The 17,222-nt window shown below is 28.5% G+C and overlaps 3 protein-coding genes across 3 annotated transcripts in view; 2 read left to right on the top strand and 1 right to left on the bottom strand.

Moving 5' to 3' along the window:
* LOC128959751 (zinc finger E-box-binding homeobox 1-like) overlaps window positions 1-3,534 on the top strand; it is a 30,996-nt gene extending 27,462 nt beyond the window's left edge. Inside the window, exons 5-10 of the mRNA XM_054305756.1 lie at window positions 151-231; window positions 308-445; window positions 507-1,567; window positions 1,637-2,640; window positions 2,703-2,794; window positions 2,980-3,534. Of these exons, the coding sequence (XP_054161731.1) occupies window positions 151-231; window positions 308-445; window positions 507-1,567; window positions 1,637-2,640; window positions 2,703-2,794; window positions 2,980-3,081 (2,478 nt within the window). The 3' untranslated portion in view covers window positions 3,082-3,534. The remainder of the gene's footprint in view (window positions 1-150; window positions 232-307; window positions 446-506; window positions 1,568-1,636; window positions 2,641-2,702; window positions 2,795-2,979) is intronic.
* A 7,829-nt stretch (window positions 3,535-11,363) lies between these two features.
* On the top strand, window positions 11,364-13,826 carry LOC128960624 (putative uncharacterized protein DDB_G0282133). Its single transcript, XM_054306749.1, has one exon. It carries the CDS (start codon window positions 11,462-11,464, stop codon window positions 13,649-13,651), a length of 2,190 nt encoding a protein of 729 aa, XP_054162724.1. The 5' UTR covers window positions 11,364-11,461; the 3' UTR covers window positions 13,652-13,826.
* A 271-nt stretch (window positions 13,827-14,097) lies between these two features.
* On the bottom strand, window positions 14,098-17,181 carry LOC128960214 (vacuolar protein sorting-associated protein 16 homolog). The gene is made up of 5 exons (XM_054306286.1): window positions 16,822-17,181; window positions 15,064-16,754; window positions 14,552-15,001; window positions 14,329-14,432; window positions 14,098-14,239 (listed from the first exon to the last, which is right to left on the bottom strand). Exons 1-5 carry the CDS (start codon window positions 16,961-16,963, stop codon window positions 14,098-14,100), a joined length of 2,529 nt encoding a protein of 842 aa, XP_054162261.1. The 5' UTR covers window positions 16,964-17,181.
* Window positions 17,182-17,222: the final 41 nt, after the last annotated feature.

Genomic DNA, 17,222 nt, shown 5'->3' with positions numbered 1-17,222 from the left:
TCCCGTGGATTCCTTAGTTGTGATATCTGTGAAACACACAACACATACATACTGTTTGCATGTCTGCCTCTTTGCATCTCCATTTCCCTCTCTGTCTGCCAGTATTGCCAACTGTGCAATAAAAGCTTTGCCAACGTATATCGTCTACAGCGCCATATGTTAAGCCACGATGAGAGTCAAGTGCTTCGGAAATTCAAATGTCCCGAATGTTTCAAAGCATTCAAATTCAAGGTATGTTTTTATCCCTATACTCCCTGTGTGTCCCATCACAAGTAACAATGAACTGATTGTATTGCCATGAATGTAGCACCACCTCAAAGAGCACATCCGTATACATAGTGGTGAGAAGCCCTTTGCCTGTCCCAACTGTGCCAAGAGATTCTCACACTCGGGATCCTATTCCTCACACATGACAAGCAAGAAGTGCCTCGTTGTCAACTTGAAAGTCAGTTCCTTAAAAATTAGTCGAAATCTTTTTTAACTTTAGTTTTTAATGTCATTCATAGGTTAGAAAAGTGGACCAAATTCGAGGTCAACGAAACAGAAACAATCACCACTTGAACACAAATGGTAATACCGGTAACAAAGTGAACAATCTTTTGGCTAATATTTCCGACAGTCAGACCAATTTGAAACCATTATCGACAAACTATAACAAAAAAGTTCAACAATTTGACGTCTCATCCAATCGGAACTCATCAGTATTGAAATCAGAGGCCAATTTCCAGTCCATATGTGTTCCCGAAAGCACTTCTTTATTTAGTTATATACCTAATAATTACCCGCCAGGACTTCCTAATTTACATCCAATGTTATTCTCAACAGCTGCCGGTCTACCTCCGCATTACTTATCTTCGGCACTTCACAATTATCCCGAAGTGACCACTGCAATACTCAGGTCACAGATGAATAAATCAAACAAAGAATTAGATTTGATTCGTGAAAATTACTCAATTAATGATAAAATCGATAAGAATATCATAAAAAATTATGATATGGAAAAGATAATACAAATAGTGGATCCATTGACAATTTCTAAGACTGGTTCTGAGTCTGTAAACGGATCATATGGTGATACCTGTTCATCGAATCCATCCCCATTGACATTCTCGATGTCATCACTACCTCCACCACAAATCACTCCACTTGATTCACCCGATCATCTGAAGAAATGCAATTCATTGTATTGGAGATGTCATTACTGTAATGAATACTTCGATAACAAACAAGAATTACTGCAACACGAGAGCCATGTTTGCAAAAGACGGTTATTACTGAACGACATGTCATCAGTCGATATAAATTCAAATAATATTCAAAATATCGGTAATTCAAGTGCTGCTGAAAGTGATGATGAATCACAACGAGACTCATCTCTTGAAGAAGAAGTGATGACAACAGACGGTAAGAAAGTGAGAGTTCGGTCAGTTCTTGGCGAACAAACTCTAAGAATACTGAGAAAACAGTATGAATTTAATCCGAGACCCAAAAAACATGATATTTTGCGTTTGGCTCAAGAAGTCAATTACTCTCCTCGTGTGGTTCAGGTTTGGTTCCAGAATATGAGGTAATCATAATTAGTGGTTATTTTTATTGAATAATTATATTAAATAAATATACAATTACTACAATACAGAGCTCGAGATAGACGTTTAGGAAAACCAATACCATCTATGACTGCATCTAATGATATGAATTCAAACAATCAAAGAGTAATAAAATCATTTTCGCCGCCAATCCATATGACACAACATTCCGCGACCGCCAACTCAATGATGTCGATATCCATTCCTCATTATAAGCCAACATCTAATTTATCAGAAAACATGTCTTTCCCATTATATGCTTCAGATGTGAATGGTTTATCACCATATGGTCAACGAATTCATAATAATGCAGTTTATTATCTTAGTTCTCCCGATCTTTCAATAACTCCATCCATTAAATCAAATGCTAATAAATCATTTGAAAGTTGTTCCGATGGCTCTGAAGAACCTTTAGATTTGTCTATAAAAAGTAAGTCACATAACGATGACTATAATAGCAATGAGACTGAAGAAAAATACAATGAATCTGAAGCATTAAATTTAAGTAAAAAATCGTCCAGAAGTCAGACTAATGATAATTCTGACAATGAGTTATCCAATGTGTCGCTGAATCTCATTCAACAACAACAACGAAAAGAAGAATTGGAAAAGTCTTCGATTGTCCGCTCAATGCTTTTGAGTAAATGTCAAACTCAAGAATCTGATATCAATATAATCAGTGATACAGCGACTCAATCTCACCACCAGATAAAAGATCAATTGTCACCATTGGATTCTAACGATACTAAAGATACAGACCAACAACAACTTTCTTCTAAAAGGACACACTCTGACTGTGAAGATATTGAACCTAAAAGTGATTGCAATAATGCAAACGATGATAAAGTTTCAATTACTCGAAAAAATAAACAACTGACGACCACAAAGAGCTGGAAAGAAAAAGATGATAACAATGTGATTACAAATGACGATCAAAGTCCACCACCCGATCCTAATTTACAAACAGAAGGATTAGGACTCTTCATCTGTGATCAGTGCGACAAAACATTTAGTAAACAAAGCTCTTTAGCCCGACATAAGTACGAACACTCAGGTTTGTCAATAAAATTTATATTACAATTGATTTAAAATTAATTAAAATGTCATCAAAAACAGGTCAAAGACCACATAAGTGTGACGTTTGCAGTAAAGCATTCAAACACAAACATCACTTGACTGAACACAAGAGACTTCATAGCGGAGAAAAGGTATTCATTACAATACCATTGATTGTTAATAAGGGACTATTAAGACTATCTCTCTCTCTCTCTCTCTCTCTCTCTCTCTCTCTCTCTCTCTCTCAATGACATCACTAGTCTAATAGTTGTTCAATTGATTTGGATGTGTGTTTCATAACTAATTAATGTCTTTCTTTTTTTGCTATATTTGACAGCCGTTTCAATGCAAGAAATGTCTGAAAAGGTTTTCCCATTCGGGTTCATATTCTCAACATATGAACCATCGGTACTCATACTGTAAGCCATACAGAGAATGATACCTATGATGTACATCAAGTCCAGTGCCAAATGATAAGCAAACAATCTTTGAAACAATACGTCCAATAAGTTAACGCCAAAAGTGAAACATTATTTGCAAAAGTCATTCATTATATGCATCATTCAATTGGTTTTGCATTGATTTCACACAATAATCATTGCAACGATTATTCATCAATTCATTCATTTATTGCTTATTTAGTACTCATTCATCGAAACAAAAAGTTATTGTCTATTATTAATATAAAGTTATATTATATTGATGTATATGTAACTAATGGCCAAACAAAAAGTCGCAAACTCTTTGATGTGTTATATAGAAACTCATTGTTATATAAGAATTTTTTTAGTGTAAACCCATAGGTTTCAAATCAACGATAAGTATTTCTCTCTATTTTCACATTAATTACATTATTATTATTTCATAATTACTATAAATCTATCTCTATTATCATGCAAATACAAAGTTTTCTAACAATAAGGTATAATATAATTATTATAATGAGAAAATCTGTTAATAATTTCTCTAAAAAAAATTTGATTAATCGACTACTAGTCATTCAAAATTGCTAATAATATAAATATATTGTGAAATCAATACATAATGACGAGTATTTCATAAACTAACTAAAAGATTATAAATATTTCTAATTTGTAAGAAAGTAACGGTGTGTCAAACATTGTGCCAAATAACTGACCCAAAGATAAATGCAGTCAAACTAATTGATGCATTCATTACATCATTTAATAATAATCTTTAATAACTAAATTAAACACTAGTCTTCTAAATGTTTATTTTTAATTCTATAAATGCAAAACAAAATTATTTCATTATTTAATTTAAAATTTTGTTATTTGTATAAACAAGTGCTCATAAATATTATTGTAACTTTAAATTCATTAGTTATTAATGTCATATTTCTGGTCAAAATATAATAATATTCTAGTTTTGTAAGATTGATCTCAAATAAGAAATATACCAAAAAAATTATAATCAAATTAATTAATCTGTAGAATAGATTTTTACTCTAAATTTCAAAAGAGTACTATTGATGAGGCAATTCTGGTCATAACTTGTATAGAATTAGATAATATTCTTTATAATACATCTCTTTTTGTATATTATAATAATCAAAATAATTGTTAGTATTTTTTATAAAAATAAATAAAATGGATGACACTAATAACTTTTGAATTATATTATATTTTTGGGCACTTATTTTGTGGGTATATTTGATTTTGTGTTTGATTAATGTATAATTTGTTTAGTTTATGTTTAAATTTCCTATTTTGCTATATATTGTTCTGCAATATTCTACTCATAATATATTACAGTAGATGTGGTTGACATATGACGTCCGTTTTGAAATGATTTTTGATCTCTTATCGACAAAAATGACATATAGTTTAAAAGTTATAACATTTCTATGATATATAAATAAATTGTTTATTTGATGCCATTTTGCCACTTGTATGGATATCATATGAGATTTGGTGAGTTTGTCTATAATTGAGTGAACAGCTAGTCGTCCCCAAAGACAATGTATGTATAGATGAGTTGATCTGCTTTTTCATTGATGTCTTTAATGATAGCAACGAAACAAAAGGTGCTCTTTTTTAGCCATAAATATATAAATTAAATTTTTTAATAATTAAAATTAATTCAGATATTTCTCATTATTATACGCTTTATATTTTGAAACAATTGGCTCAAATAACTTAAAATATAGATTACTTTTAAAACTTTATTTTAAATGTTTAATTTATCAAAATATATACTTTGTATTTTATGTTTCATTAAAACAAAAGTTAACGAAATATTATATTTAGTAAATATCCTATTGCTGGGAGGATTTGCAATTTTAAGCCATAATATTAAATATAAGTCATATATTAGAAATTTTTGTATTATAAATAGCATTTTTAATGTTTATCAAAACTTTATTATTTAAACTAACAGATGAACACATTTGATATGTTATAAAATATTGTAAAAATATATAGAAAACAAATGATATATTTAACAAATCATTTATTGATTAGTTCCTTTCAATCAACATTTTTTTATTATGTTATTACTATTATTAAATTATATGATAATCTATATATTATTATATAAATTTGTGTAAAATATTATATATAATATAAGCCAAAGAAATATTGAAACGAATACACACAACGCGCGTACAATTTGTTGATATATTTGCCATAAAAAGTAATGCCATTATAACTGGTGATCTGATTTATAATAATAATAATTATTAATATTTTTTATTCAAATTTTAATTGCCAAACAAATACTATAATATAATTATAAATTATAAAAATGAAGTGTTATTTTGAAAAAAATGTTATATTGATTTGAGAATCTCTTGTTTGAATACTCTTTTTTTATTTCAAAATACTCTAAATAATAATTAATTAAATTTTTAAGAAATTGATTAATTAAGTTTTGTAATATTTGAATTTAACCAAGAATTGAAATATTTATACAAATAATATCTGTCCTAATAATAACCAATGGATATTGAATTGTTTTTATTATACAGAATATTCTTATATATATATGATTAAAAAGTGTTACATTGGGTTACATTTAAATATTTAAATTCTTGATTTAATTGAATATAATAAAATAATGACAATATATATAGAATTTAGTCAAGAATTCTCAGGTTTATATTATAATGAAAATAATAAAATTTACGAAATTATATATATATATATATAATACTTAAAATATTTAAATTCATAATTGTATGTAACGTTTTTTTGATGAAACCAAAATCATTTGAAACATACAATCATAACATGTCTTTGAATTTATCTCAATATTATTTTAAAAAATTTCTTACAAAAATAATTATTTAAAGTTAAAAATTAAGCATAAATTATATAAAATTATATTTTCATTTTAATATATTTATATATTATGTATTATTCTACATTCATATGTATGCATAATTTCAAAACATTTTTTATTATTGTATTTTACAGATACATAACAATTATTGTTAAAATATAATATAAATAAAAATACAAAAATGTGCGCAAATTGTGCCAAAATAGTTGTAAAATATAAACTAAAAGGTGCCAAACATATGAAGCCTTTTATAGTCAACATTGACCTCAAATGTTGGCGAAGCGCTGTTAAGTAGTTTGCTTTGAATTCATTATAAATATATAAATACTGTATAAATAAAATTTTCATTTATTAATAAAATATTAATTTTTGAGTTTTTTATTAAAATGATAATAATTACAATAAATTTATACAATTATTTCTCTGTAATTTTTAATAATTTTGACAACATTAAAAAATTATTTAAATTTTGATTTATTTCATATTTTTATTATAACCATATATTAGGTATTTGTACCTATAATTCAATTTATAAGATTTTAAGTCAATACAAGGAGATACTAATTAATAAGTATATTATGTATCTATATATGGGATTAGGTTTGTTAAATAATAGAGAAATATTAAACAAGTTTCTTAATAAAACTGAAAATTTAAATTAAATTGTTTTACTTAAAACAATATTTTTAAAATGTATTTTTGCATTAAATTTATTCTAAAAATCTTCGTCACAAATATATATGCGGTCAACGATTTAGGAGTTGTCGACAATAATTGGCAAAATCAAGACAACAATTATTTGATACTTTCATTTATTAAGTATTTAATTTATATTATTAATGATTAGTTATCTAAAATTTTTACGAATATTCTTATAAAAAATAAATAATTTATATGTATTTTTCAAAAAACAATTATTATAACTGTAAAAATATTTTTATTTTCTGTAGCTTATAATACTGTAATGAATAAAATCTATTAATAAATTTACCTAAAGTTGTAATTTAAAAGCATTACGACTTAAACAGTAAATTATTTTAATATTTGAACAATAGATGGAAACTTTGTGTTCAATGAAATAACTAATTTCATCTGAAAATATTTAAAATGCTTTAGTAGTGATAAAAATTGTGATCTTAATGTTTTATAATAGTAATGTTTTGTGTAAATTAAGTAAAATTATTGTGAGAATATATCAAACTTTTCTAAAATTATTTTTAAATAAAAAATACTTTATTTGGTTTGACTTTTATTCTTGTATTATATGATTATTGTTATAAATATATACTAAATCTGAATTAAATTCTAATATACAGTAGTTTTTAACATTTTAGAAATTAATTAAACATAATTAAAATATAATATGATATTAAACATTAGATTAATACAGTATTTGGAGAAAGTATATTTAAACAAATAAATAGATAAATAATCTATAATTTTATTTAATTAAAATTATAATACAAATAACTAATGTGTTATTTAAGTGTTTTATATATTTTATAAATCATATTTTAGTCCAGTGGTCACGTTTAATAGCATAACAAATCTAATATATAAATAAATTAAATAAAAAAACATTTTTATGATAATTAAATATAAATTTATATACTGTACAGTAAATATATTGTATCATTTGTGATATTAATAATATTTAAAAATCAAATTATAATTTATTGAAAAGTTATTTATTAGTCTTAATAACAAATGATATGAAAAATATTATATTAAATGGGAATTTTGTATATGAAAAAATATTGTTAACTAAAAAAATTGAGTACCAATTTAAAAAAACTATAAAATTTTCATATATAAAATTTTAGCTTATGTATCATCAATAGTTATTATAACTTTACATTATAATCATTAATATTATTTCATAAAAATATCTGTCATTAATAAATTATGCATAATCTGAATTATGTTCAAATTGATAATGTATTTTAATTATATAGCATATTATAGTTTATATAAATATCAGTCAATCTGTTATATTTTGATAAACAATTAAACAAAATTAATAATTATTTAAAATATTAAAATAAACAATTGTTCAAAGTTCATCATTAGTTTATTATTTTGGTTACTAATTATACTAATAATAATGTACTGTATATGCAAAAGCATCGGCAACTATATCACAATTATAATACTGTATAAAATCAAATATATACAAAATGAGCGAAAAAAATTAAAAAATATGTTTATGTATTAATTTTTAGTATTTTTTTATAACAATTAAAAGAGACAAACATAATGTTAATTTGTTTGCATCCAAAACTATAATAAGTCTGATCGCAACAATTGTTGTTAAAAAACATAACATATGTAAGATTATAAATGACACAGTATTTGTCATTAATTAAAAATCATATTATATTACATTAAAAAGTATTATATTATGACACTATAATATTATTAAAATTTATAATAAAATAGTTTATTATATAAAATTTTTCTAATGATTACAATTTCTTCTATATTTTTGTTGCCTAACCGGCAAACTTTTAAGACACCTGTCCACGAACTGCGGCACAATTAATACCATTGATAGCTCTATTATCATCAGAAGGTACGGCGAGAGAGATAATCAAAAAGAGACAATTACTCTCTATAGAAAATGACTAGTTTTTTAGAGAGAGAGAGAGAGAGAGARAGAGAGAGAGAGAGAGAGAGAGAGAGAGAGAGAGAGAGAGAGAGAGAGAGAGAGATAGAGAGATTCATATATGATATTTATTTAGTTTAATAATTAGATATTTAACTTCAAAAATTAAAAACATGATTCAATGCTTTGTCTGAAAAGCGACTATTAATCGTTAAGTTTGTCTCTTTTTGATTATCTCTCTCGCCGTACCTTCTGATGACAATAGAGGACGAAATAGCGCTATCAATGGTATTAATTGTGCCGCAGTTCGTGGACAGGTGTCTTAAAAGTTTGCCGGTTAGGCAACAAAAATATAGATTCGTCTAACTAAACAATTATATAATTAAAAAAATAGTTTAAAATGACGTAAATAAAGGTGTATCACTAATTAAACACAACTATTTATTATATATAAATAACTACTGTATAAAACTTATATTTATAAGAAAGTTAGCATTTCATTATTGTTATCAAAAAATATAATTACATTAAAATAAATATATAAATTATAAGAATATATATTTTAGTATTATTTCTAATTTAATCTGTAAATTGATTATACCATAAACAATAGATAAATAAAATTGTAATTCAGATCAGTCTTTAATTACAAACTGCCGCTAAAAAGCTGTACAAGTGGTCAGTGATGTTATACTTTCAGCAATTAATTATAATTGATATAAATTTATAGAAGTTTACTGAATAAATAGTTTATAATATTTTAATGTAAAATATAGTCTAAATTTTAATATTTGTTAATCTATTAAAAGTTATATAATAAAAAATACTTAACTATAAAACTTAATTAAATAAATGAATTAGAAAAAGTTAACAATATATCATTTAATTGGGAAATACGTTAAATGGATTACACAATCAGTGATTAAATTTAGATTATTCAAAATAAATTCATTAGAAAATTGGATACTATTATTGAAATTTATTTTTAAAATTTAATTAATTTAATTATTATATAAATTATTAGAAATATATAATTTATATTCTTTTAGAGAAAATATCAATAGATAACTAATAAGAGTATACGTCTAGTAATTCAAGTTATAATTAATAAAAACATTAATAAAAACAATATATTTTGACTGATTTTTTATAATACAGTAATTTATAATATCTCAATTTATGACATATACTATAAATTAAAATAAATTTATATCAATAAAGGTAATGATAAATATATTGAATAATTATAAAACTACCACTTTTATAGCAAAGGCTATAATTAGCAATTAATATACATATAAACACCCATTTTATTGATCGTTAGTTTGATTTTTATCATTAACGAGATGTACTGTCTATGTCTATACTGTCTATACTTTCCATACTATTACATAAAAAGCAATTTTGTTTGTTTGTGTGTTTGTCTCACATTTTTTATTGATGTTATTGTTTGTACAGACATGGGATGTGAGACAGACATACAATATACTGTATATATATATATATATATATATTTAATTGCATTTATAGATAGATAGTGTGCCTACTATTGAAAAACATTTCAAACATTTCAAACAGGGTCATCCATAACGTGTCTATCTATTACTATGTAAATGTACTCATATGGGGCGCACAGGGAGGAGAAAGACTGCCAGACAGACACACATACTGTCACTACTGTCTTGACAACAGACAACACATATATTATAGACAAATATGTAATAAATGAAAATCAAAGGAAAAAACTGACATTAATTTAATATTAATTAACATTTGATTCAAATTTGATTTCATTTGTTACACACATTTAAGTACTGAATAAAAGAGTTGATGAAAAAATGTAATACAAATACAAATAGTTGTAATAATTATTATAATTATTATAATATAAGACAACCTCAGAGTCAACCAATCATTATATTATTTTAGTAGATCTCATAACTGAATACATTATCAAAAAACCGAACCGAAACCCAAAGTTTATAACATTGTAGTTAATAATAGACTAAATGAACAGATTTTTAATAATTGTTTAATAATAATACAATATTATTGTTATTGTTATAAAGCATTGAAATTGAAATTATTATTATTTGTTATAATACTGTAGTAATTTGAAAATATGAATCTGTGATGATATAGTCATATATATAATAGTATTAATGGAAAACTGATACCTAAAATGAAGATCCAAACCGAAACTGTATTGGTTTTGTGTTATTTCGGTTAACGGTTTATGGTTTGTACCTCTAATTTATTGCATACAATAATAAGGGGTCGAATGTCTGTACTTTGCGTCACAATTATTATTAGTGTCTGTAAACCAAAAGCATTGGATTTAGTGCTAAAAACACTGCAAACCATTGCTAATACATTAAGTAATGATTGCGCAACACATCGATAGTGTTGTTGAGTAGTATTGCTATACATTGTAGATGTCGTTGTGATTGCACTCAACATAACTGTCTGAGTCTAGAAAATACAGACAACAAAATAAACAGAAAATACAGACATCACGTGATACTACTGTCTGAGTATTACAAACACATTTATAGTCCCGAAACCAATAATTGAATATATAATTTAGTTTAAATTAGCATGGTAATCTATGATTTATCATGATAATAGTATTTACCATGGTCTATTCTATTATAATCAATATATTTTTTAAGTAAAATATTAATATTGAATGATATTATTTAATAGTTTATAAGTGTCGGGAATAAGTGAATTGAGGAATATATGTGTTATAACGCCAGACATGAATGCAGACATACATTAATATAATAAGGTTTGTGTAGATTATTGAGTGGCTATACGTATGACAACAGAGACAACACATACTGTATATAGACTTTGGTTGGCATAGACTGTGCCATACATTACATACTTTACCACTCATTGCCATACAATGACAGGCAATGCATTGCCAGAGATGTCCACTCAAGACAACACTTCTCAACTTTGCGACGATTATGAAAACCTTCATCTCATCGAAGAAATAGGTCGCGGAAAGTATGGCTGTGTGTGGAGGGCGTCACTCAATGGACAGACAGTGGCCCTCAAGAAGTTCAGACATCAATACAGACAATACGCCTTCAATGAAAAAGACATTTATTTATTGTCTTTCATGGATTTGTGTCCATCATTGTCGCGATTGATGGCCTTTCGGGAGATGATGCTCGTCGACGGCCGATATGAATATCAATTGGCGATTAGTTACGCAGCGTTAGGCAGTCTTCAAGACTGTTTGAAAAGACAAACCATTGATTGGACCACTTTATGTAAGATGTCTCAAACTATAACACAAGGGTTAGCCTATTTGCACACCGAAGTCACTAAAGAAGGTGACCGTAAACCGTGTGTTGCGCACCGGGACCTGACCTCCAGAAATATTTTAGTGAATGAAGATAAATCTTGTATGATAAGTGACTTTCAGTTTGCGATCCCAACATCTGGTTCACAATATTGTTCATCAAACAAGAGATTAGATACACAGCGGACACCACTCCACGCAGTGGGAACCTTGCGATATATGGCACCCGAAATTCTGATCGGTGCCATTAATCTACGCGAATGCGAGTCTGCTCTCAAGCAGTCCGATGTATACTCTCTGGGACTGGTGTTGTGGGAAGTGGCCAGTCGTTGCTCCGACTTGTATCAGGGCATTGAAGTGCCGCCATATAAACAGCCCTTCGAAAAGGAGTTAGGTTTGGACCCGACTTTTGAACAAATGCAGGTTATGGTGACCAGACATAAGGCTCGACCACTGTTTCCTGACATTTGGAAAGACAGTAACCCTGCTATTCGGTCCCTTAAAGAGACAATTGAAGATTGTTGGGATCACGACGCCGACGCCCGGCTTACAGCTCTCTGTGTTGTTGAACGACTCCATGAGTTGCCCACACTTTGGGAACGGTATAAATGTGGAACAATTGCTAACTGTATATATTCGATGCCCAATCAAAGCGTCTCTTTAGCCAATAATAACAACAATAATAATAATAATAATCAGAAGAATTTTTTGCGAACCACAGGCTTTCATAACCTAACGGCTGCTACCGTTCCCTTAGATTATTGCGATAATAAGATAATTAGAAATGAATTTCAAAACAACTTTCTAACCAATAAACTTAATTATCCATATCATAGTAATAATAATAATAATAATAATAATTCAAATGTTAATAATTATAATAACATTAATACAACTGAAGACTCATCGACTCCTTTGATGGATTTCGAGAAGAATGTAATATCGGCTGCAAACGCCTTCAAGAATCAGCCAAAGCTGACGTTTCCATTACAACCACATCAAGGAAGGAATCCTTGTCTTGAAAGGAACCTTATGTTACAATCATCAGATGATAATACATCAGTTCTGTTGGGACAGGGATTTAAATTTCAAGTGAATGCTTCAAATACCGATTCAGTGTTTTCGGACACATTTAACGACAACAATAGTAATGTCGAAAACAATGCTCTTTTGACAAACGATCTCTTGAACCGAACAACAAATGATAACCAGAGAAATGTCAGCCGACGAGTGGCTAATACTGTGCCTCCCATTCCTTACGTACAGAATGCTGTCGGTTTTACTACAGTTCCCAAACTCTGTAATTATGATTCAAATAATGGACAGTCATATCATTTGAAGAAAACAAATGAGACATTGAATGTCCACAACAGCAATGAATCCGGTTTTTCAAAATTATTTAATTGGAGTAATATTAAAGCACTTAAGGTTTTCTCTAATATTAAAGTATTGAAGCAAAACAATACTAACTCTGAGAAAATGTCTATCGATGGCCAAAAGGGACACACATTTAAACGCAATAACAGTCCGCTTCTCATTAAAAGAGACAACTGTGAGAACCAACGGGTGATCTCTTGTTCGCTGCAAAACTCGATACAATCGATGGATACCGGAGTCAATGCTTCGACTGAGCCTAAAGTCACACAAACTATAGATTTAGCTAATATTATCAGTGATAAGTCTAACTGCAAATTGAATTTATTTTTGCAAACATCTGAAGAAAGATCACCCGAACCATGTGATTGTCCAAACAATCTACCATTAAATGCGATTCTTCATAATTAGATAAATGCAACGCTAATGACGATTGCATTCAAAAATACAATATATATGATATGATATTAAGATATTTTCGTTATTTTCACGTTCAGACCATATGTTGGTTCATATTTAGTTATTTTGATTTTTAACTCGAGTTTTATTCAATAGTTTTAAAAACTAACGAATAATTTTGTTGCGTTATAATAATTATTATTAATTACTAATAATCTAACTCTAAGTCATATATACTCTATTTTTATTTACTTTTAATGCAAAAGCAATTAATTCTCAGTTCAAATTAAATTAATTTTTTTGCTGAGTTTTTTATTATGTAATTTGTTTTAAACATTATTATAAATCTATATTTGATATAATATATATATATATATATATATATATAATTATAAAAATATTAAAACATAAATTGAATAAATAACATATTTTGATCATAAAATGACTATAATTTGCTTTTATTTAGCTATGATTTGACTCTTCAAAGTGATGATCTTATCGGCTAACATTCGGTTAGTTGGTCCACATTTGCTCAACACATAGTCTAACGCCTCTATATCTTTGGCTTCAAAGGCAAACTTAGCCGCATCTTCTAAGAGACTTATTTCATTGAAAGAAAATAAAAAATGTTATTAAAATCTGCAAAATAGGTATAAAATAGTAATTATTGATAAATTAGTAATTAATACCCGCATCTGACATAATATTTGACTCTATTTTCTTCATTAATTTTGAGCAAATATTTTTGTGCTTCATATCGGTTGTGGTGATCGAGACAAATGTCAACAAATGGCTAAATGCAATGTCATTAATATTAACATTATTGTTAGAACCAGTAATATAAAAAAATAATGGTATTATAACTAAAAGGTAATATAAATATTAAAATAATAAGTAATTGATATGAATTACTTCATAACCAATGGGAGATTTCTTAATTTTGCTAAATTTTTCCAATTCAAGCCATTCGCCCATTTCAGCCAAAACAGTCACTTTGAGCCACCAATACCTGCGATCGCCAACTTTGAACTCTTTCTTCAACTCTTCGCTTAATTTATATTCTTTGTCTACAATGAGTTGTCTCATAGTTTGATGTAACGACAAATTAATATAATTTTTCTGAAATTTATCCTTCAGTTTAATTTGATATTTAATAAGACGTATATTTTCGTCAATAATCGATGAATTAAAATCATTTTTAGACTTTTTGTATGAATCGAGAGCAGACTGAAGACAACTCTGTTGTTGAGTCAAAGAACAAGCTTTTAAACTCCTAAATAAATAAGAGTTGGCTTCAGAGACAAAGTCGTCTTCTTGATAGTACAGATCAGTCAACTTTTCGGGTTCCGCTTCATTACAATACTGGTTCAGTTCGTTAAAAAAATGAATAAATTTTTATAATTTTATAACAAACAAATAAATACCTTTTTAAATAACGAATAAGCAATTGGATAATCTCTGATTGTCATCAAGAACTCACCGGCCGGAAGTACTTCCCGTAAACGTATGATAACCGTATGAATTAGATTAGTGTCACCACTTTCTATGGCTCGCTTTAAAGCCAAACGATGTTGTTTGAGCTTCAAAAGGAGTGGCACCTGTTGACTGGCCCTTAACTCGTGATCAAGCAACTTGATGGCCAGTTGGGTTCGGCCAAATTCAATAGCTTTGTTAGCGATATCGGAATAAGAGATACCCGAACTATAACCCAGTTTATTGGAAATGTCGCGCGCAATGCGCTCGTCATCTAAGAATGTTTGCTTAACTTTAAGAAGAGCCCAATTGCCGAGTACTCGGGCGGCGCCCCTCTCATCGGGTAATTTCAGATACGAAGCAATACGAAGTGCTAAACAAAAATTGCGTCTAAGTATTAATCGATCGATTAGTGTTTCCATTGTTAACATTTCCAATTGGGTATAAGTCAACGGAATTCCTATTGTGTGATGTCTTATGGCATTCAATATTCTTAATGTTTGACACATTTGTACGAAGTTTTGTGTATTTATTTTCGGTACAAAACATTTTCCAAAAGAAGCGGCTCTTAATAACATCTTCTGAGTGCTGATCCCATACTCATGACCGGCCGCTTCAATGCATTGTTCGACTGATTTTTCCATTTCGTTTCTCTCGTATATCATTCGTATATATTCATCGGCTTTATGACTGTGCCGTTGAAACTCCTTATTTGCTTCAAGCAATAGAGCGCCGGCAGCTATTGAGCCGATACCAAATATATCGACCACTACTGGACTAACTCTTTGAAACATTTCGTGTATATCGTTGGCAACAATGCGAATGCCATCAATTTCTTGTACCATATGTACCGGTTGATCGATGACATAATTAAGCCAATCTTTATCGGGTCCGACTACTAACAAAATATTTTTCCAAAGACCGACAACTGCTGAGTTTGCGCACCACAAGAGTTGTTGTGGTTTTGTTTTTGTCTTTGTTTCAAATTCACAGTAATTATGTAAATTCGTGTCAATCCATCCCATCCAAAGAATGCCAGTATCGGTCAAAAGAGCGACATGTGTTGAATCAAATGAGATACTCATTTCGGTGATCTCATTAAATGGTGAACTAAATGGAGTATTCATAGGCTGACAACTCTGGTCGTTGGCATTCAGTGAATATAAATCATTATCTTTGGCTACCAATACAATGGTCTCACCGTTTGATGCAATCACTGCCCAACTCGAAGGACTCTTTGCAAGACCAGGAACTTCAGCCAAACGTCTTATTTTCGGCTCATTTATATTATTCAGAACAAAAAACCTATAAGAAGTGGTCAAAACGGCAATACCGGTGCCGTGAATGCCATGAAATGTTTTGCACTCTAATATCTTAGTGTCGCGTATCTCTTGATCCAAAGTAAATGTATTTTGTAGATTACCAAAGATGTCATAAACCAAAACTATACCGTCATCTTGAATGCACAACAAATCTTCACGATTGGACCACTCGATCAATGCTAACGTATTGGCCGTCCATTTGATAGTCGATAAGAGTGTACCAAAAGACGAAAAAATGAAAATACTGTTAACATTTGACTTAACAGTATTCGTGCCATTAGTGGTCTGCAAACGGTTCCAATTCTTCTTCTCGACCAATGCTAACAAATTAGAAAAAATAAAACTTTAAATCCATTAAATTGTCATCAGTTTAGTGACCAAACCGACCAATTGGTCCGCCAAATGATGCGCCAGTAATGAAAAAGTCTTTGAGGTTGACTTCATGTGACCAAAGCATTGGATTCAATTCAAACTTTCGGTAATAAATATCTTTTCCCAATGGATTCCAGTCTGATGTAAACAATGCCATTGCTTTGGTTCTTGTCTTTCGGTCAACTTTTCCCGATCGATGTCCGGATATATTAGTCAAACAGTTACGACTTGTTTAGCATAACATCACAAACAAGTAATTGATTTTATGAATCAATTTTCTAACCAATTGTTCATTTAATAAGACTTATCATAACTTTTTTGACAACAAATAAACTCGTATTCAAAACAAACACTTAATTTGTTTGCAAACAAATACACAATACTATTGACATCTATTGAGTGAATAATACTTACAT

Source organism: Oppia nitens, unplaced genomic scaffold, assembly GCF_028296485.1.
Source record: "Oppia nitens isolate AA-2021 unplaced genomic scaffold, nextdenovo-longstitch-racon4-pilon3 scaffold4_pilon_pilon_pilon, whole genome shotgun sequence".
Taxonomy (NCBI): Eukaryota; Metazoa; Arthropoda; class Arachnida; order Sarcoptiformes; family Oppiidae; genus Oppia; species Oppia nitens.
This window is presented reverse-complemented; position numbering and strand designations above follow the sequence as displayed.